Source organism: Phoca vitulina, unplaced genomic scaffold (genome assembly GCF_004348235.1).
Source record: "Phoca vitulina isolate PV1807 unplaced genomic scaffold, GSC_HSeal_1.0 scaffold38, whole genome shotgun sequence".
Lineage (NCBI taxonomy): Eukaryota > Metazoa > Chordata > Mammalia > Carnivora > Phocidae > Phoca > Phoca vitulina.
The window spans coordinates 4,885,088-4,907,595 of NW_022589741.1; the positions used below are offsets into that span (position 1 = coordinate 4,885,088).

General features: G+C 37.2%; 1 protein-coding gene across 1 annotated transcript in view; it reads right to left on the reverse strand.

Annotated features, from left to right (window-relative positions):
• Window positions 1-22,508, reverse strand: part of CWF19L2 (CWF19 like cell cycle control factor 2) — a 121,376-nt gene that overhangs the window by 83,068 nt on the left and 15,800 nt on the right. The window contains exons 6-8 of the mRNA XM_032427691.1: window positions 19,745-19,838; window positions 11,775-11,890; window positions 915-1,576 (exon numbers count right to left, since the gene is read on the reverse strand). Of these exons, the coding sequence (XP_032283582.1) occupies window positions 915-1,576; window positions 11,775-11,890; window positions 19,745-19,838 (872 nt within the window). The remainder of the gene's footprint in view (window positions 1-914; window positions 1,577-11,774; window positions 11,891-19,744; window positions 19,839-22,508) is intronic.

Below are 22,508 nucleotides of genomic sequence, written 5' to 3' on the forward strand. Positions count from 1 at the left end.
CTAATGCCACTACTGAATTCTATTATTTCCTAAAGCCTCTTCCTGAAGTGTCTCATTCATTTGGAGGTATTTTTAAACATATTTTGATGATCATTCTAGCATAAGCTAATCATTAGCCTTTGGACACTTATTTTCCATTTCTGGCTATCTCCAATGAAGACCAGCTCTACAGCTAAATCAATTTTTCCTAGTTTGATCCCACTCAACCTGGGTTTCCTGTTCTACTGACCCAGCCCTGTATACAAGTACCACAGGTTCAAGATAACACCAGTCAATGCTACCTATTTTCCTAATTATTATAGGTGCAACCACTACCCTATCCATATTTTCCTTTTAAAATGCTAACATCTTTAAAACCTGTCACCTGTCAAAAGGGGATTATTTCTTTCTCTGAAAAAGAGTAACAGTAATTCATGCTTCCCTCTGCAGGATCTTTCATATATCGTTTTCACTTCATATGTGGGCTATGGCAGCATATTTTCCTTCAATCTCCCAGACCTCCACTCGGCAATTTACAATTATGATTACACCTAACAATGGAGCGATTTCCTTTGAAAGCAATATGGCAGCAGTAACACAATCCACCAAAATACTTCCTGTAGCATATTCATTTAAAGGGATTATGAACTCAATGCATTTTTTAGATTGCAAAAAAGCAACAAATTTTAAGATAATATAGCTACTGAATTCTTCTTCCATTTGTTAAATAAAACTGTGAAATGCAATGCAACCCATAAAACAAAGCTACTGATTTGTTAAATGTGCGTATCTTATCTCTTCCACAAAACTTAAGAAACAGAAGAACATAACTCGTATCTACTTAATACATGATACTCTGCAAATACAGCTCACTTCTTTGAATCCTCTGCAATTTAATATTCATTCATCAGTTTAAAAAACAAATGACAAAATACCCGGCAAATGGAGACTTTGTGTCCTGTAGATGCTCTTTCTTCAGAGAGTCATCTCTCAGGCTTTCATCTTGTGATTTTTCTCTCACGTCTTCTGAAATGTGCCCAGAGTCCACATCGCCCCTAGTTTCTAATGATCTTCGATATGAACATTTCCTGTCTCCTTCTCTTCCGTTGGATCGGCTCCACGATGAAGAACTTTCTTCACTGTTTTCTGTGGGTTTTCGAAAACCATAACGCACAGAATCCTGAGCAACCAATGCTGAAGATGAATTAGAAGGTTCAAAATTTCTGCCCTTGCTACGAAATGACAGTTCTTCATCATCAGGGGGTCTTAAAAATTTAGGTTTCAAATTTCCAAGAGAAGAAAAGTCTTGATTTTGCCTTGGATTGGATTGTCTTCTACAGGTTTCTAAAGACCCAAACCTATTATCTTTTTCATCACCACTAGACTTATCTTTATTGATGGTGTTTGTAGTATCTGTTGAACTATATCTATCCCTTAAATTTTTATTATATTTTACCAAGTCTGATTTTCTACTTTCTTGACTACTTTGTGCTTTATCTGAGTATGCTGGTTTCCTCCACCGTTCTCGTTTATCATCTTCTTTTGTGGTTGCAGTTTTTTCAGCTTCTTCTAATTTTGACTGAAATACTTCCAATGACTACAAAGGAGAGAAATTAAACAAAATATCTAAAATTAAAGAAGGTTCAATGACTTGTACCCCCATATGCCACTGTGCCATGATATACTGTTACCCAACAAAGAAGAGACGAAAAGACCCATACGATCATCCTAATTGATAAGGGCTTAAGTGTGCCCCCTCCCAATTCCTATGTTGAAGCCTTAACCCCTAGTACTCAGAACATGACAGCATTTAAAGACTGGCACTTGAAAGATGTTATTAAGTTAAAAGTTCAGTTGGGCCCTAATTCAATCTGATGGATATCCTTAAAAGAAGAAGAAATTTGGAAATACAAAGACATAGAATGGATGAGCACACAAAGAGAAAATCTACGTGAGAGACACAGCTGAAAGGCAGCCGCCCCAGGAGAAACCAAACATTGTAAGGCCTTGATCTTGGACTTCAATTCTCCTGAACTATGAGAAAATAGATTTCTGTTGTTTAAGCCACCTAGCCTATGGAACTTTGTTATGGTAGTCCTAGCAAACTAAATATACTACCCTAAAATAAATGCTTAAAAAAATGTGATTAATCAACAAAAAGTTAACCAAATAATGAAAAATATCTGGGAACTCAAAAGAAGATCCACTATACCAAATGCCCAGCACTAAAACAAAATATAATACAGAGAACAGTGAAGACATCAGTTCTAAAAAATTAATTCCTACTGTCAGTGAGATTCAAGAGGCTGCTACATTACTAAAACATAACAGACTCTCATGAAAAACAAAGAGTTCAAGAACAAAGAAAAACTTGTAAATGAAAACTATGTGTCCAAAAACATGCAGATATAGTGAACAGAAGAACAGAAAGTATTGCATCCAATACTAGTTAATTCAACGGGAGCCTGGGCATTCTCTCTACTTAGGAAAAGATGGTAAGCAGATGTAATAAGGAAAAAAGACAGAAGGACAATTAATTCTAAGAGTCTATTATGCATACATGAATACTACCAGAAAGAAAGAGCAAAGATAGAAGAAAGCATTAACAAAACGATTATAATAATAATATAAGAAAATTTCTCCAGTTAATTTTCCAGGTATGAAGGGCTCATCTGATAGCCTTAAGAGAGGGGAGAAAATGAAGCATATAAAGACTCATACATAAAAAAATCCTAATTCTGGGGTTGCCTGGGTGGCTTAAGCTCCTGGTTTCTGACTCTTGGTTTCAGCTCAGGTCATGATCTCATGGGTTGTGACATCAAGCCCCAAGTGAGTCTCTGCGCTCACGGTGGAGTCAGCTTGAAGATTCTCTCCCTCTACCCCTCCCCCCACTCATGTGCATGCGCTCTCTCACTCTCTCTCTCTCTAAAATAAATAAATCTTGGGGTGCCTGGGTGGCTCAGTTGTTAAGCATCTGCCTTCGGCTCAGGTCATGATCCCAGGGTCCTGGGATCGAGCCCCACATTGGGCTCCCTGCTTGGCGGGAAGCCTGCTTCTCCCTCTCCCACTCCCCTGCTTGTGTTCCCTCTCTCATTGTATCTCTGTCAAATAAATAAATTAAATCTTTAAAAAATAATAATAAAATAAAATAAATCTTTACAAAAAAAAAAAAAAACCCTAATTCTTGAGTCTCAAAATACATACATGCACAAAAAAAAAAAAACTCTTCACAAAAATTAGATCAGGGAAGGAGGCAGTAAGCATGAACTGTAAACAAATGGGAGTAGGCAAATAACACATTACCTACAAAGTAAAGAAGGTAAAACTCTTGGGGCACCTGGGTGGCTCAGTAAGTTGAGCATGAGACTTTTGATTTCAGCTCAGGTCATGATCTGAGATTGAGATCATGAGATTGAGCCCCATGTCAGACTCCACACTCAGTGCCTACAATTCTCTCTCCCTCTCCCTCTTCAAAAAAAAAGTAAAACTGTTATCAACTCTTCATCTCTAATACTAAATACTACAAGCTACAGGATAATGGAATAAAGATCAAATTATGAAAGAAAAAGACAAGGCAATAATTCCTTACAGAATTCAATTCACAGTCAAACTATCCTTACCTGGCAAGGACAAAAGAAAGTCATTTTCAAAAATACAAGGAATCAGAAAGCAAACCATTTACTAATCAGGTGCAGGGGAAATCACTCAGGAACATTAAGCCAAACCATAAGGGAATTAGGGCAAAGATGGCTGAAAAAGGAAGAAACACTATAAACCAAATGGTAAATGTAATAGTTAAGTCTAAATAATTGTTCTTGTAGCTGTGAAGTTTAACACAATTGTCAAGAATAAGATGCATATTTTTAAAACTTATAATAAACTGGAATTAAAATTTCAAATTAGTTAATAAAAGAAAATACAAGGAAGCAAGTGAAAGTGTAAACACAGTGGTCCAAAACCTTTGGGATACAGCAAAAGCAGTCCTAAGAGGGAAGTATATAGCAATACAGGCCTACCTGAAAAAGCAAGAAAAATCTCAAATAAACAACCTAAAGGAGCTAGAAAAAAATACAACAACCAAAATCCAAACCCAGCAAAAGGAAGGAAATAATAAAGATTAGAGCAGAAATAAATGATGTAGAAATTAAAAAAAAAAAAAAACAGATCAATAAAACCAGGAGCTGGTTCTTTGAAAAAATTAATAAAATTGGTAAATCTCAGCCAGACTTATCAAAAAGAAAAGAGAAAGGATCCAAACAAATAAAATCACAAATGAGAGAGGAGAAATAACAACTAACATCACAGACATACAAACAATCATACAAGAATATTATGAAAAACTATATGCCAATAAACTGGACAACCTGGAAGAAAGGGATAAATTCCTAGAAACATATAAACTAACAAAATTGAAACAGGAAGAAATAGAAAACTTGAACAGATGGATAACCAGCAAAGAAACTGAATCAGTAATCAAAAAGATGGCTTCACAAACAAATTCTACCAGACATTTAAGGAAGACTTAATACCTATTCTTCTTAAACTATTCCAAAAAACAGAAAAGGAAGGAAAACCCAAATTCATTCTATGAGGCCATCATTCCCAATACCCAAACCAGATAAAGACACAACTAAAAAAGAGAACTACAGGCCAATATCTCTGATGAACATAGATGCAAAAATTCTAAAAAAAAAAAAACCAACAAACCAAATCCAACAATACATTAAAAAAAAAATCAATTCACCACAATCAAGTGGGATTTATTCCTCGGTTGCAAGGGTGGTTCAATATTCACAACTCAATCAACAGGATACATCATATTAATAAAAGAAAGGATAAGAGCCATATGATCATTCCAATAGAGGCAGAAAAAGCATTTAACAAAGTACAACAACCATTCAAAAGATGTCCTTCGACAGATGAATGGATAGAGAAGATGCGGTTCATATATACAATGGAATATTACTCAGCCGTCAGAAAGGATGAATACCCAACTTTTGCATCAACATGCGTGGGACTGGAGGAGATTATGCTAAGTAAAATAAGTCAAGCACAGAAAGTCAATTATCATGTGGTTTCACTTATTTGTGGAACATAAGGAAGAGCATGGAGGACATTAGGAGAAGGAAGGGAAAAATGAAGGGGGGAAAATCGGAGGGAGAGATGAACCATGAGAGACTATGGACTCTGAGAAACAAACTGAGGGTTCTAGAGGGGAGGGGGTGGGAGGAGGGGTTAGCCTGGTGATGGGTATTAAGGAGGGCACATATTGCATGGAGCACTGGGTGTTATACGAAAACAATGGATCATGGAACACTACATCAAAAACTAATGATGTACTGTATGGTGACTAACATTAACAAAAAAAGAAAAGAAAAAAGAAAAACCCTCAACAAGTAGGATTAGAAGGGACACACCTCAACACAATAAAGGCCATATATGAAAAACCCACAAGTAATATCATCCTACATGGGGAAAACCTGAGAGCTTTTCCTCTAAGGTCAGGAGCAAGACTGGGATGTCCACTCTCACCACTTTTATTCAACATAATACTGGAAGTCCTAGCCACAGCAATCAGACAAAAGAAATAAAAGGCATCCAAATCAGCAAGGAAGGAGTAAAACTTTCCCTATTTGCAGAGGACATGATACTATACACAGAAAACCAGAAAGACCCCACCAAAAAACTGCTAGAACTGATAAACGAGTTCGGTAAAGTTGCAGGATACAAAATCAAAGTACAGAAATCTGTTGCATTTCTATACACCAATAATGAAGCAGCTGAAAGAGAAATTAAGGAATCAATCCCTTTCACAACTGCACCAAAAACAGTAAGATACCTATGAATAAACCTAACCAAAGAGGTAAAAAGACCTGTACTCTATAAACTATAATATACTAATGAGGGGTGCCTGGGTGGCTCAGTCGTTTCACGTCTGCCTTCGGCTCAGGTCATGATCCCAGGGTCCTGGGATCGAGCCCCACATCGGGCTCCCTGCTCAGCGGGAAGCCTGCTTCTCCCTCTCCCACTCCCCCTGCTTCTGTTCCTGCTCTCGCTATCTCTCTCTCTGTCAAATAAATAAAATCTTTAAAAAATAAAATAAAATAAAATACTAATGAAAGAAATTGAAAAGGACACAAAGAAATGGAGACATTCCATGCTCATGGATTAGAAGAATGAATAGTGTTAAAATGTCTACACTGCCCAAAGCAATCTACACATTTAATGCAATCCCTATCAAAATACCATCCACTTTTTTCAAAGAAATGGAACAAATAATCCTCAAATTTGTATGGAACCAGAAAAGACCCCGAATAGCCAGAGGAATGTTGAATAAGAAAAGCAAAGCTGGTGGCATCACAATTCCGGACTTCCAGCTCTATTACAAAGCTGTCATCATTAAGACAGTATGGTACTGGCACAAAAACAGACACATCATAGAAAACCCAGAAGTGAACCCACAATTATATGGTCAATTTAATCTTCAACAAAGCAGGAAAGAATACCCAACGGGAAAAGAATTTTCATCAATAAATGGTGTTGGGAAAACTGGACAGCCACATGCAGAAGAATGAAACTGGACCATCTTCTTACACCAGACACAAAAATAAATTCAAAATGGATTAAAGACCTAAATGTGAGACATGACACCATAAAAATCCTAGAAGAGAACAGAGGCAGTAACTTTGTTGACACGGGCTGTAGTAACTTCTTTCTAGGTATGTCTCCTGAGGCAAGGGAAACAAAAGCAAAAACAAACCATTGGGACGACACCAAAATAAAAAGCTTCTGTACAGCAAAGAAAACATTCAACAAAAACTAAAAGGCAACCTATGGAATGGGAGAAGATATTTGCAAATGACATATCTGATAAAGGGTTAGTATCTAAAATATATAACTTATAAAACTCAACACCCAAAAAATGAATAGTCCAATTGAAAAATAGACAGAAGACATGAATAGACATTTTTCCAAAGAAGACATACAGATGGCCAACAGACACATGAAAAGATGCTCAACATCACTCATCATCAGGGAAATACAAATCAAAACTACAATGAGATATCACCTCACACCAGTCAGAATGGCTAAAATCAACAACACAAGAAACAACAGGTGTTGGCAAGGATGTGGAGAAAGGGGAACCCTCTTACACTGTCGGTGGGAATGCAAACTGGTGCAGCCACTCTGGAAAACAGTATGGAGGGTCCTCAAAAAGTTAAAAAGAGAACTACCCTATGATCCAGCAATTGCACTACTAGATATTTACCCAAAGGATACAAAAATGCTAATTCAAAGGGATACATGCACCCTGATGTTTATAGCAGCTTTATTTACAATAGCCAAATTATGGAAGCAGCCCAAGTGTCCATCGACTGATGAATGGATAAAGAACATGTGGCTCCTATCACCATAGAAATCCTAGAAGAAAACACAGGCAAGTACTGTATGTGCGTGTGTGTGTGTGTGTATACACATACATACACTGGAATATTACTCAGCCATCAAAAAGAATGAAATCCTGCCATTTGCAATGACATGAATGGAGCTAGAAAGTATTATGAAGTGAAATAAGTCAGTCAGAGAAAGACAAATACCATATGATTTCACTCATATGTGGAATTTAAGAAACAAAACAAATGAGCAAAGGAAGGAAAAAAAGAGAGAGACAAACCAAGAAACAGACTCTTAACTCTAGAGAACACACTGATGGTGACCAGAGGGGAGGTGGGCGGGGGGATGGGTGTAACAGGTGATGGGGATGAAGGAGCACACCTGTCATGATGAGCACCAGGTGTTATATGGAAGTGAATCACTATACTGTAACCTGAAACTAATATTACACTGTATGTTAACTGGAAATTGAATAAAAACTTAAAAATTTTTTTTCAAATTATTTCAACAAAATCTGAGAGGTGAGATGGGGGATTAAAACGTGCTGAAGTTATTATCTTAGCCTAGGCAGAGATAATCCATAACATTTCATTTTATTTATTTAAAAATGTAGATTTAACATGTTTCTTAAATTGAGTAACAACATGAATAGAACAGAAATGATGGTGAGGGTATTTTCATAATGAAAGCATTACCTCAAAGGCAACTTTCTTCCTCCTTATTGAGACATGAAATAATGGTGTGTCTACACTTAGTGGCTTCTTAGATTCCATAAAATATCGTAATGATACAAACAACAAAAACAGCAATGACCACAATGTATCCAATGCTCATTATATTACCTACTTTACATCATTTAAATGGGTCCCAGGAGATTCCACCTAGGTTTGAACCTCCTGACTGACCATCTAATTGTGGTGAAGGTAGTCAGCCCCTGTGTGCCTCAGTTTCCACATGTACAAAACAAGAATAATAGTGCTGCTGTAGTAAAAGAATTAATTATACATGAAGCACTTCAACAGTGTCTGGCTCATGAAAAGTACTCAAATTTTTATTAATGCGCGCAACAATTCTATGAGGCTGATACTAATAGACGTGTTTTCATAATGGCATTTTAAATGGAAAAAGAAGAAAACTAGCTTCCAGTGCTTTTATCAAAGTTCTGAAATTCTATTTCGAGAGGACAAATAAGATCCAATATCATAATACTGAGGAGAAAAAGCAAAAGTAATCATCATTTGCATATAACTATCTTCCCAGAGGACCCAATTTAAAAAATTAGATTTAATGACATGAGTTTAGAAAATTGGCATTCTAGCACCAACAGAAAGCCTGAAAACATAAAGGAAAAAAGATTCAATACACAACTGGAAAAAAAATTTTTAAACCTTAAGGACCCATGTAACAACTGCACAGAGAAATTTACTGAAGAGCATAAATGAAACTTGAATAGAGAAATATCCAATATTTTAGGAGGAGATGACTCAACATTATAAAAATATTAATCATACCTGATTTATCAATACATTTAGCTAAATTTAAATCGAAATTCCAAAAGAGATCTGTAAATTTATGATGAATTTTGGGAAAATGTTTATTTCTGTTGAGCTTTAACCTGACAAAATGATTCTAAATTTAACAACAACAAAGAAATATAAGAATGAAGAGCTAATTTTTTAATAACTAATAAAAAAAAGACTTACCCTGTCACATAGTAGGTGTTCACTACTTATCTGCAATGTGCATGAGTTACTGAAAACTACAATAATTCTAAGAGTATGATACTAATTCCAGGAAATAACAGAAAAATGAATAGAGCAGATTTGAGAGTAAAAGAACAGACTTATTTTATGAGACAAGTTAATATATAATAAGTGTGTCATTTCAAATTAGTGGGAAAAGATTAATTTACTCAATATATTATAAACAACTATTTGAAGACCTAAGGAAAGTTAGAAGCCTATTTACAACATACACAAATATAAATTCCAGAAAGATTAAAGATATGCATAAAAAATAAAACTGAGCAAGTACTCAAAGTAAATATGGACATACATTGCTATGATTTTGGGGTGAAGAAGGCTTTTCAATGAATTACAACAAGAATATTAAGTCATGAAAGAAAAACCTGAAGAATTTTGTTAGGTAACAATATTCAAAACTTACCCATAGCAAATATAAACAAAGGCAAAAGCAAATATGAAACTAAGAGAAAAACGTGAACAGACTTATTAAAAGATCTTAAAGAAATCAATATCCCAAAAGAAAAATGGGAAATGTTACCAACAATCAATTCACTTAAAAATACAAATGGCCAAAAATATATGAAAAAAATATACCAATTCACTAGAAAACAAAGGTATAAAAATAAAAGCAATGAAAAAAAATTTGTTTGTCAAACACAGTACCAGACTAAAAGAATGAGAATCCTACCGTTGAAAACCAAGTGACAGACGAGTCACTGTAATGGAAATATAATTTGTTAACCTTTCTGTAGAGAAATTCGGCAATATATATCTCACTTCAAGTGTCTATATCCTTTAAAGTAACAATTTTGTTTATAGTAATTCATCTTAAGAAAAAAACCTGATAAGTATGCAAAACACACTGAACAAAGATTATCAGTACAATACTATTTAACAGGGGAAAAAAAGACATAAATGTCCCTCCACTGACAATTAAGTAAATAAATACACAGTAAATCCATACAAATATATATTAAAATATTAAGAGGTCATTAAAATGTATATATTTACTGACATCCAACTATGCCTATACTAGTAAGTGAAAAAAGGAGAATGTATTTTATGAGCCTACTTTTATAAACTATTTTAAAAGCATGTAACAAACAGAAAAAAATCTGGGAAACTGTATACATCAAAATTTGACACAGATTCCTTTTGAAAAAAGAATGATTTTTCTCTCTCACTTTTGCCTGCCCATATTCTTTTTTTTTTTAATTTTTTTATTGTTATGTTAATCCCCATACATTACATCATTAGTTTTAGATATAGTGTTCCATGATTCATTGTTTGTGCATAACACCCAGTGCTCCATGCAGAACGTGCCCTCCTCAATACCCATCACCAGGCTAACCCATCCTCCCACCCCCCTCCCCTCTAGAACCCTCAGTTTGTTTTTCAGAGTCCATCGTCTCTCATGGTTCTTCTCCCCCTCCGATTTCCCCCCCTTCATTCTTCCCCTCCTGCTACATTCTTCTTCTTTTTTTCTTTCTTAACATATATTGCATTATTTGTTTCAGAGGTACAGATCTGAGATTCAACAGTCTTGCACAATTCACAGCGCTTACCAGAACACATACCCTCCCCAGTGTCCATCACCCAGTCACCCCATCCCTCCCACCCCACCCCCCACTCCAGCAACCCTCAGTTTGTTTCCTGAGATTAAGAATTCCTCATATCAGTGAGGTCATATGATACATGTCTTTCTCTGTTTGACTTATTTCGCTCAGCATAATACCCTCCAGTTCCATCCACGTCGTTGCAAATGGCAAGATCTCATTCCTTTTGATGGCTGCATAATATTCCATGGTATATATATACCACATCTTCTTTATCCATTCATCTGTTGATGGACATCTTGGCTCTTTCCACAGTTTGGCTATTGTGGACATTGCTGCTATAAACATCGGGGTGCACGTACCCTTTTGGGTCCCTACTTTTGTATCTTTGGGGTAAATACCCAGTAGTGCAATTGCTGGATCATATGGTAGCTCTATTTTCAACTTTTTGAGGAACCTCCATACTGTTTTCCAGAGTGCCTGCCCATATTCTTGAAATCTTATTTTCTAAACCTGCTTTTTTCTAGAAATTAAAAAAAAAAAAAAAAAAAAGACCACTAACTAATGAAATACTAAGATTATCCACACATGGTAAATGGGGGAGCTGGTTCTAAAATACCATGTAAAATATTATGGTTCCATTGTTTTAAGAGTGTGTGTGTATATATATTTATTTTAAAAATACATTTTTTAAAACCTGTTATATTGCAAAACTCTGGAGTATAACAAAATCTCTGGAATAAACACAAACTCTGAAATATATCAAAATTTCAACAGTGTTTATCTCAAGAGGTGTGCCATGGACGATTTCCTGCATTATTTAAATTTTCTCACATGAGAAAATGTTATTTTTACATTAAACACACACACTTAAGTCGTACATACTTAACTTTCATATTCATCATGTCAATAAAAATATGCTAGAGAAGTTTACATGATAAAAAAAGGTAGACAATGGCTTCAGCAGTCGATAGAGTAGAGATTTAATATCCATTTAACTCAAAAGAGCTTCATGGCACAAAACACTGACAAAGTTGAAGACACTTATTTCTCATATAACTGTAAATATAATACCTATCTCATTAATACCAGTACTCACCCCGTATCTTTCAGCCACAATGTCTTCAAAATTTCTATTCTGTTTCTCAGCTTGTTCCTTCATTCTTTGGTAAGACTTCCTCAACCAGCTTAAGCCACCGTCTTCTACTACTGAAACTAAATTCCAATACTAAATGTCAGTTATACTCTTCATGTGGTTATAACAGAATCAGTATTTATTGCTTCTATAATAATTTCTAAAGTATAAATTAGATATTGTTCCCAGAACACGTAAGACTCATAAGTGCATTTAAAATTCAACATATTATTTTTTTTTATTTTTTTAAAAAGATTTGAGAGAGAGAGAAAGCACAAACAGGAGGGGCAGAGAGAGAGGGAGAAGGAGAGAATATCAAGCAGACTCCGTGCTGAGCACAGAGCCCGACGTGGGGCTCAATCTCATGACCCTGAGATCATGACCTGAGCCAAAACCAAGAGTTGAACACTTAATCGACTGCGCCACCCAGGAGCCCCTCAACATATTATTTATATAGCTACCTATATGTGCAAGGTACAGATTTTAGGGACTGAGGAAGGCAAAAATAAATAAAGCTATCCTCAAAAAAAAACCTGCAATCTAAGAGTATAAAGGTAAGAGTATAAAACCAATAATAAGGATATTATGTAACAAAAATAAAAAAAGATGTAAGTAATTATAGAAAAATGAGAGAGATGAATTATTTCTAAATGGTAGGTCAGGGAACATTTTACAGACCAGGCTTAAAACAATGAGTGGGATTTCTATAAACAAAGATAAGAATAGGCAGGGCATTCCCAGAAATAAAGAATAAAAGTACACACATAGCAGGGAAAAAGCTACCTCAGATACTGCATGAAGAACAAATAAGGAAATTACAGATGATAATACTGAAACATATATTAAAGCAAATTATTCTATGCAGTCATGATTACCAACTATGAAAATCTGAGTGCCTTCAACAAACTTTATTAAGCACTTGTATTTCTTCTACACACCTCACACTTTTGATATGCATAAAGAAATCTAAGCAATTAACTTAAGTCAAAACTCTGTTCCTGATTTTCCTTGTCCAAAAATAAGATTGCTTTAGATCACCCCAGTTCTATAATCAACAAAAAACACAAAGAAACTGCAAAATACATGTATAAGAATCTTCATAGTGGAAAAGTCTGCAGTAATACCAGCTTAGAAAACAATCCAAATGTTCACCATCAGTAAAATGGATATATAGCATAAATTATGATATATTCCTAAAATTGACCATTATACAGCAATGAAAATCAGTGATTACACCTATACGTAACAACATGGATGAATCTGAAAATGGGACCACAAGCAGCAGGAACCAAAAGGAAGCATAGGACTATGATTCCGGGGAAAACTGACTTTGGTGCTAGAAACCAGGAGAGTGGTCACCCTTCTGACAAGAGCATAGTGACTAAAAGGGCCACAAAGGGAGCTTTTCGGGGTGCTAATAATGTTCTGTTTCCCAAAAGGTGTGCTGATGACACGGATATTTTCACTTCAGGAAGATGATCAGTCTGCACAGTTAATGACTTGTGTACTTTTCTGCAGGTGTTAAATTTTAATAAAAAGTTTAAAGAAAAAAAAAGATTTTCAATCCTCTAATTCCAGTCTCACTCAAATCTCAAAAGTTTGTCTTTACTAAGCAATCAGAATCTTCTAAGATAATGGGTCTTTCTTTACAGGTCTAAAAAACTTTGTACTTCAAAACCTAGATCTCTAGTTAACTCAATGATTCACTTTTCCCTCAAGTTTACTTTGCTCTTGCTCTCTTTTTCTTATTTTATATAGTCTGTGAGTTCAAAATGAACAATGCAATTAGTGAAGGAAGTTAGTCTAAGTCCTCAATTTACACAAAGAGAAATCCACTATCATTAATACCCATGTTAATGTCCCAGCTACACAAGTTCAGAGTTATCTCTGAAACTGATAAAATGCTGATGGGCAGAGTGAAGATTTCCTGAACAATCACCAATATATTAACATTGTTCAGAGAAAAAAAAATCTCAGAGAAAAAGGAAGACTTTTATTCTTCGGTGTTAACATTTATCAAGGAAATCAAACAAGAATAAAAATTTTCAGTGAATTCAGTTATGAATAAAATTCACAATCTTAGAAATATTTATATAATATCATCTTTAGTTGGTATGTTCTATTTCAATAGTCTTATTAATCTTATAATTAGAGATACAATAAAATATTTTTAACGGGAAAAATTTTCAGATATTTTAAAAGCACATAAAAAAAAAATACCAATTTGCAGCACCATCCATCATGAAATTCAATCTAACAAATATTTAGTAAATACTTACTATGAATATGAAAATGTGTTAAACATAGTAGGAAGTAAAAACATGAATAAAACATAGTCCCTATCCACTATGCTGAGATAAAGATATATCAAATAACTACAATAAACTCACTAGTATACATTTAATATATACCTATATCTGAAGCAAAAACTTAAAAGAGACTAAAAGTATATGTTTCCCATCATAATTAAAGGTTACATTGGTGGACACAAAATATAACCAAATGAATCCAGGCTGCATTCCCCATTTTTCTCAGAAGATAAAAAAAAAAAAAACTAGCAATAAGCTAAGTATCAGGAGACCGAGATATTAGTCTCGCTGCTCCTACAAACTAGCTGTAAGATCTTAATCAAGTCACTGACTTCCTTGGACCTTTGCTTCGGTAATATAAGGCACTTGATATAAGCCGCTTGTGAAATTTCTTCCAACTCAAAAGATTCTAAAAGAGAAAGCCAAAAAAGAGAGTGAAAATATACACAGAAAGAACAGAAATACATCAGAACAGTCTGTAGGCAATAATTTCTACTAATTCCAGAGCAGCAAATAGTCTCATAGCGAAGAATCCAAAGTAACTAAACCCGGACGAGCCACGAGAAGACCTGGGTTCTAGGGCCACTCGTACGACCACGTGCAAGCTGGCCAGCGGCTCTCAGCCTGTTTCCCAAGCTATAAAATTTAGAACAATAACACCTACGTTGCTATCTTCACACGGTTGCTAGGAAAATGAGCTCATATGTAAATGTGCCATGTAAACTTTAAAATTATACAAATATTCCCATTACTAAAATATGGTTAAAAATAATTCTGTAGGGGGGCGCCCGGGTGGCTCAGTCGTTAAGCGTCTGCCTTCGGCTCGTGTCATGATCCCAGGGTCCTGGGATCGAGCCCCGCATCGGGCTCCCTGCTCGGCAGGGGGCCTGCTTCTCCCTCTCCCACTCCCCCTGCTTGTGTTCCCTCTCTCGCTGTGTCTCTCTCTGTCAAATAAATAAATAAAATCTTTAAAAAAAAAAAATAATAATAATAATTCTGTAGGAATGCTGAGAACAGTGTACTTACTTGTCCACTTTTTTTTTTAAGGAAAAAAACATCAAGATTAATGAATTAATTTTTAAAAATGTGGCACCTCAACCATGACAGAAAAACTATTGATAAAATCTTCCCAAAACACTTCATCATAAGGACAAGTATTTGACATTGTCATCATAAGTATTTACCATTTCCCAGATATTGAGCTGCAAGCTCTTCTCACCGAATCCCCACAACAGCCCCATGAGACGGGCGCCGTCTCTCCTCCCTGCTACACGTGAGTAAACTGGGGAGGCGCGGGCTGCAGGACCACAACGCCGGGCAAAGCTGCCGCGGGGTGACCTGTGAGGGCGCTAAGAAGGCAACTGATGAACGGTCCTTGCACGACTTCTCTGGAGAGGGACAGGCAGGTGGAGAGCGGCGCTGGCCGCTGGCCCCACACGGAGAGGGGTACCTGGTACCCGGGCTCGGGGACTGGCCGCAGTCCGTCGGGGCCGTGCTCGCCTCCACGCTCGTGGGGAGGTGGTCCGGGAAGCTCCCTTCCTAGCACTCACAACCACCGCTGATTCTGTACATCCTGTGGGAGTCCCAGTGGTTTCCATCCGTGTTCTAGCCAGGCTCCCTGGCTGCCTTGAGAGGTCCCTTCTGCCTTTCTGGTGACAAAATGGTGTGCTAACTCTTAAAAACAAAAGCCACAGTAAATGCATCTGAGATGATATTCACAATTTCTCTGAAAAGGCTGCAGGCTGAAGGAAAAGATAACGTGGACGCTTACTTGCTCAAGTTCACGGATGAGGATTCTGAAGGATAACCCCTGACCTGCCCACGCCAGAACACTGACCCAGAATCAAAGCTTACGTATCAGGGTCAAGCCCTACTGCTGGCTGCCAACAACAGACGCTATCTCATCACCTCTCAAGCAAGATGGGCTTCAAGCACGGACGGGAAATGTGGTTTATTCTGATCACCTCTAGGCTGATTTTCTAAATGATCTGTGAAACTGTTTCTAGACAATGTGGAACTAAGCAGCCTTCTGTATGGGTTTTAGAGCTATTTGCCTCAAGAACCTGTTGTAGCTTATCAATTTCATAAGGACTTATTTCTGAAAACATCTTTTACTGTAAATTTAGGTTGAGAGGCAACATCCTCTGAATGCTCTGATATAAAGATGCACGGTTGTTATGAAAATAGAGTTGTATTTAATGCTGACTACTATCATTCCTACGTGGAGCGTGTGTTATGCGAAGACTGAGAAACTATTTTTTTCTTATATAAAATACAGGTGCATACATATTCTGTAGGCAATATTCAATAAGTGACAATTTATCTTTTTCATTTCTAAACCGAGCTTAACCAGGTAATAATGAAAAGAATGATAAAACAAATACCAAACATTCACCAAGATGCTGTCTTTTCATATTTTGCTTTACACAGTACGTTGGCTCGGTAGCTTATCATATTATTCACTTAATAAAGGTATTATACGAGCTGCTGGGGATAAAGGTAAGCAGCAAGGGCCACTCTCTACCCACACAGAACGGATAATCTCATCAGAGATGGGTGTTCCAATAACCATGTGAATACATGTGAAATCACTACTGTAATAAGGGTCCTGAAGCCAGGGACGCTGAGCTTCCAGCACATGGAGCAGCTCACGGCCCTAGTGTGGGGGTCAGGAAAGGCCCCTCCAAGGAAGCTGCAGCAGTCTCACTCTGAAAGACGAGGAGTTAGCTAGGTAATGGAGGGGAACCCGTGCAAAGGCCCTGTGAGCCCGTCAGCAAAGGTCTGCAGGAGGAGCACCAGCCGCCAGAGATCAGGGCCGCCTGGCCTCCTGAACGCTGTTTGCTTTTACCCCAAGAACCACGGGACGCCCTTGAAGAACTTTAGAGGAGGAGGCCTAGGACAGGATTGGTCTCACTTTCTGAGAACCCATTATGGTTGTCTTGCGGAGAACGGGTTAGAGGGGCAGCCAGCAGACCGCGGAGGGGCCGGCAAGGGCAGAATCAGGAGATAACGTAGCCCAGGGGTGGTACACAGGAAAGCAGACTTGGTTCAGATGCAGTTAGCAGACGTTTTTTATGCTTTCCATTCTTTCCATTTAATGCTGCATAAAGGACATTTCCCATTAAAAATATTTTAGGCAAGAAAATTCTGATTTGCTTTAAGCTTTTGAGTTGCAAAATTTGCTTCCATAAGCAAGGGTGAAACCTCTAGCAACAAACAGTAACAGAAAAACTCTTACCTTCTATCTCTAAAGAATGAGACTTAGTAAGTTAATATTATATTGAATCATCCTGGGTTTTTTATTGTGTGTGGGAATGTCCTCATGCAGCTATTTTCCTTAACCTCTGGATGTGCCAATTTGGCAGAAAATTAAATGCTTGAACTTGACATCAAATTAAGCTGGCTGGTTTTAAATAGATTTTTTCAAATACAAATTACATGCTCACTCTAGAAAAAAAATCCAACATAGACATATGACAAAATAAAGGGTGAAAGTACGCTTCGTTTTTCATCTTTGAGAGGTACAGAAGTGCATGCTGGGTAGTGATTGGGCTCTGGAGCCAAACTATTTGGATTCAAATTCTGGTTTGGATACTTACTAGCCATGAACTTGAAGAATTTACTTAAACTCTTCTTGTAAAGTAAGAATTAAAAACTAGAGCTATAACTCTGAACTCCAGAAAACACACTCATGGTGACGGGGGGGGGGGGGGGGGGGGGGGAAACAGGTGATGGGGATGAAGGATGATGAGCACAAGGTGTGTTGTATGCAAGTGCTGAATCACTAAATTGTACACCTTTAACTGAGATTACACTACATTAACTAACTGGAATTTAAATAAAAACGTTTAAAAAAATGAGTAAACTGAATTCAGAGAGGTCAAGAAACTTTCCCAAAATCACAAAGCTACTAAGTGGAAATGCCTAAATTGTAATCCCAAGCAGCCTAACTCCAAACTCTAGTCCTGAACTCTCACACCGTGTCACTCCACACAGCTCCTTCACACTGAGGTGCTAACACTGTCAGCTGCCGAACCAGCTCAGCCCGACCACTGGTCTGAACAGAACGACTACACGACCTGCATATGCAGTCCAGCCTGCCGATCATTTAAAACTTAATGTCAACTCTGGGGTCTGAACCTCTGACAGACAGAACCTGTCATTTCTCCTCCTTCTAAATAAGAATAATATGGGAAAGGTAGGTGGTGAAAGCCTGATATGAAGGGGAAAAGAAAAAAGGCTCTCTAAAAGCCTTATATTAGGTCATCTTTCTCGTCATGTCTTAGATTATGCTGTTTCAGGCAGCTGAAAGATACTACCTACACTACAACTTTGAGTCTTCCACATTCAAGAAGTTGAGAACCTACTGGCTGCAAATACCCAAAGATCCAGTTTGTCAATCCTAAGTGTTCCCCACAGGTTCACTGACTAACTGTCCTCTGACAACAGTGGTGGCGAAAGCGTGGATCGAAAAGTCAGCCCGACATAGGAATGGTTCAGTGAGCTAACCTACTGCCCTAAACTTTTGCTTTTAAATTATTTAAGAAAGTATCTCAAAGAGAGTCTTGTGTGACTACAGTTACTATGTTACAATCCAGCAGAGACATTTCTACCCAAGCTGAAAAACAATAAAGAAAATGCTACAATTACTAGTAGCTTCCCAAAACCACTAAAGAAAAATTATAAACAAACCTACAGGGCGACTCTAGGGACATGTCCACATAAAATATAAAAAGAATTTTTATGAATGGCCAAAATAAAAATAAACAATACAACAAAAAGCAGAAAACTATTCTGAAAAACCACTAAAAGGAAAAGATAACCCCGTAACTGACACGGCCACTCTCTCTGCACTGGGTTAGCTGAAGTTACACACACTTTTCACGGACTAGTTGTTGCAACACGTAACTGGCATATAAATATTTTTTAAATTATGGTTTCAAGTGTGATTATGGGACACTTAAATATTTTATCTCCATCTGCTGGAAAATAACAGCACTATCCTAAGGTAAATAACAAATTTTATGAATGCTGGCAAAGTAGGAGTTTCTGAAGATATGAAATCACATCTTTAATATTTATAGATTATTTTCATGAAATCTCAGACTAAATACTTTACATTTTGTTAGAGAATTTGTAACAAACCAAAGCATCATTATATCCTCACAGAATCATACTTTGTATTAATCCACCCAAAACAGAAACTCAAATATGGAAAATTATCAAGTATAAAAATATATACAGTTAGTCAATTTGCTCCCAAACATATATAGTCAAAATAATCTTCCCAGGTACTAAATTTAAATAAGGCCTCAAAAGACTGCACACATTTTATTTGCTTTGCCATTATGTTATCTGAACTGTCAGTAATAATCCATAGGTGCTCATAACATGAAACCATATGGGTTCCACATCAGATAATCAATAAACTTACAGTTGTTTTGCAAATACAGAAACAAACACAGAGAATTGCGGACATAATCAAAACTACTATAGTACCAAGCAGAAATATTTAATATTTAAATAACCAAATCTTGTCAATCTACTAACTAACCTTGGTCATTCCCTTAGGAATATCAAGTTATAAGACATGCCTGTGTGGCTACAACCAAAATCTAGAGATACCTTTGGTAAGTGATGACACGTTACAGTCTTCTGGTGGAAGACCTGTCCCACCATCTTTCCAGTATGGATTCAATTCTCTCTCCAGCAGTCTGGACTAGAACGAAACATTTTCAGAGGTCATTAACTATGTTAATAAATATCTGAGACTCAGTTAACAGTTCTAATGTTGGACAAATATTTAAAACACTCCTAAGTGACACTCTTCTGCAACTCGCAAAAAAATAACATCTAAATTAACATTCATGCCTACTATGAATCCGATATGCTCTAGATGCAGAGGATCTAATAACCAGTCAATGTGCCTAACTAAGCCTTTGCTAGCTTGTGAGACAGTGAGGAACAGAGACAATAAACAAGTAACTGACAAGGGCTTTGAGGCCAGAAGTGCAGAGTGCTAAAGCCACACACAACTTAAACCTCTCTCAGAGTGGAAGATCAGGGACTTTCTAGAGGAAGTAATACGTGCAGCCTTAGACCTAAAGAGGGGCAGGAATTAGCCAAATTCTCTTGTGAGGGAAGAATGCACAGAGAAGCTCCACAGAGAAGGAATAACAGCATGTTCATAAAACCCTAGAGGAAATAGAAAATTTTCAACGAACTTAAAATTATCCAGACTGTCTAAAACCTAGAAGTATGAGTGAGTAGTGAAAAGAGGCTAGGTTGTAGAATCATCAGGGATGAGGGTCATGTGCTGTTGGGGTTTTATGCTGGGGCAATGGTGAATCATGAGAGTGACTCTGGGGAGGAAAGACTGAAGAAGAGCAAGATCAGAGGCAGAAATCCGGTCAGATGATGGTGGCTACGACTGGAAAGGAGCTGACGGCAGCCTCGTCACCATTCAAGCACCCCCTGTGTTCCGAGCGCTGGGCCAGGCACTGCGGCTTGAACGAGTAAGGCAGGCGGTCCTTCCCATCAGAACAATGGCAGTCTGGAGACAGGAGAAAGACAATGAAGCAAGTCCGATACGGCTGAGTGCTGTGAAGGTAAAGCATGCTAGAGAGCCACAGACTGGGGCATCTGACTTGATCTCAGAAGGTCAGAAAATGTTTCTTAGAACTAATACAGCAACTAGGTGGAGAAGAATGAAGAGAATTAAATGTTATTTTCTAGTACTATGAACCAACCACAGTACTGAAAACAAAAATGGTGGATAAAAAAATTTTTTTAAGCTTTTAAAGAATATTTGTGAGCTGACAAAACAATACAGAATCTTCAAAGGACAAAATTTAAGTTCAAGTAGAAGATAAGCAAAACCATAAGGATTTGATGTTTAGTTTGTACCAAAAAAGTTTCCATCACCTCCCTTGTTAGACTACTGCAAAACCTCTAAGGGTCTATAATCAAGGAATTTTTTCCAGTGGTCTTGTGCAGACACTCAAAAGAGATACACATCAGCTTCTCAACAGGACACAAAAGCCTGGAGTTACACACCAAGGAGAACACTTGACAACAGTCCAGACAAACTGTGAGATATTATGTGAAAATATACAACAGTAAAAGGACTGGATGTATAAACAACTACCAGCAATCAGTAAGAAAAACACAACCCTAAAAGAAAAATAAGCAGAACACATAAGCAATTCGCACTATAAGAAATCTGAATGACAAAAAAAAAAATGAAAAGATCTCTCACAGTAATCAGTCAAATGCAAATAAAAACAATGAAATGTCATTTCTCACTCATTAATTAGCATGACGAAAATTTAAAAGTTTGACCATATAGATACTAAGTATAGTAAAGAAACATACACTGTTGGTTGGGGCACCTGGGTGGCTCAGTAGGTTAAACGTCTGCCTTTGGCTCAGGTCATGATCCCACGGTCCTGGGATCGAGCCCTTCATCGGGCTCCCTGCTCAGCAGGGAGTCTGCTTCAGGATTCTCTGTCTCCCTCTCCCTCTGCTCCTCCTCCCTCCTCTCTCTCTCTCTCTAATAAATAAACAAATCTGAAGAAAGAAAGAAAAAGGAAGGACGGAAGGAAGGAAGGAAGGAAGGAAGAAAGAAAGAAAGAAAGAAAGAAAGAAAAGGAAAGAAAGGAAGGAAGGAAGGAAGGAGAGAGAAAGAGAAAGAAAGGCTAGATAGATACACTGTTGGGCGGTATAAGCTGTTACAATCTCTTTGCAAGTATTTATAAAAGAAGAGAAGTGCATATCTTATAACTTAGCAATTGCACTTCTAGATGTGCACCAGGGAGAAGTCCACACACACGTGCATGAGAAAATACACACACGGATCTTCATTTAGCATTGTTTGTAAATAGTGAAAAACAGATTCCCACAAAAATGGACATCTACCATATGGCATAGTTAGATGATGAAAGACTACATAGTGATTAAAAGGAATGAACCAGAAATAAAATATATCAATATAAATCAATCTCTAAAACACACTCAGGCCTTCTAGTCAAAATGGCTTATAAAGGTTCCATTCACCACAATCTCTTTGCTCAGGACAAACAGAAAAGATACACAAAATACAAAACATACTTCAGTTCAAAACAAGATAAACATCTTTGTGGACCAGAACAGAACAGAAATGTAAAGTGGTAAAGTGACCTGAATACCACAGGCCTTACTGGGCTCTATGTGCGAGCAGAAAGTAACAGCCCTTACTTAGTTCAACTGCTGTAAGATAATAAATACTACAAACGCTCCAAGTGAAAGAGGAATGGAGCCAGTTCAGCACATGAAGCCAAGGACTGGGGTGTGGACACCTCCTGCTTGCAAAAGAAGGTTGAGAAACCGGTAGGCATCTCTATAATGGTCT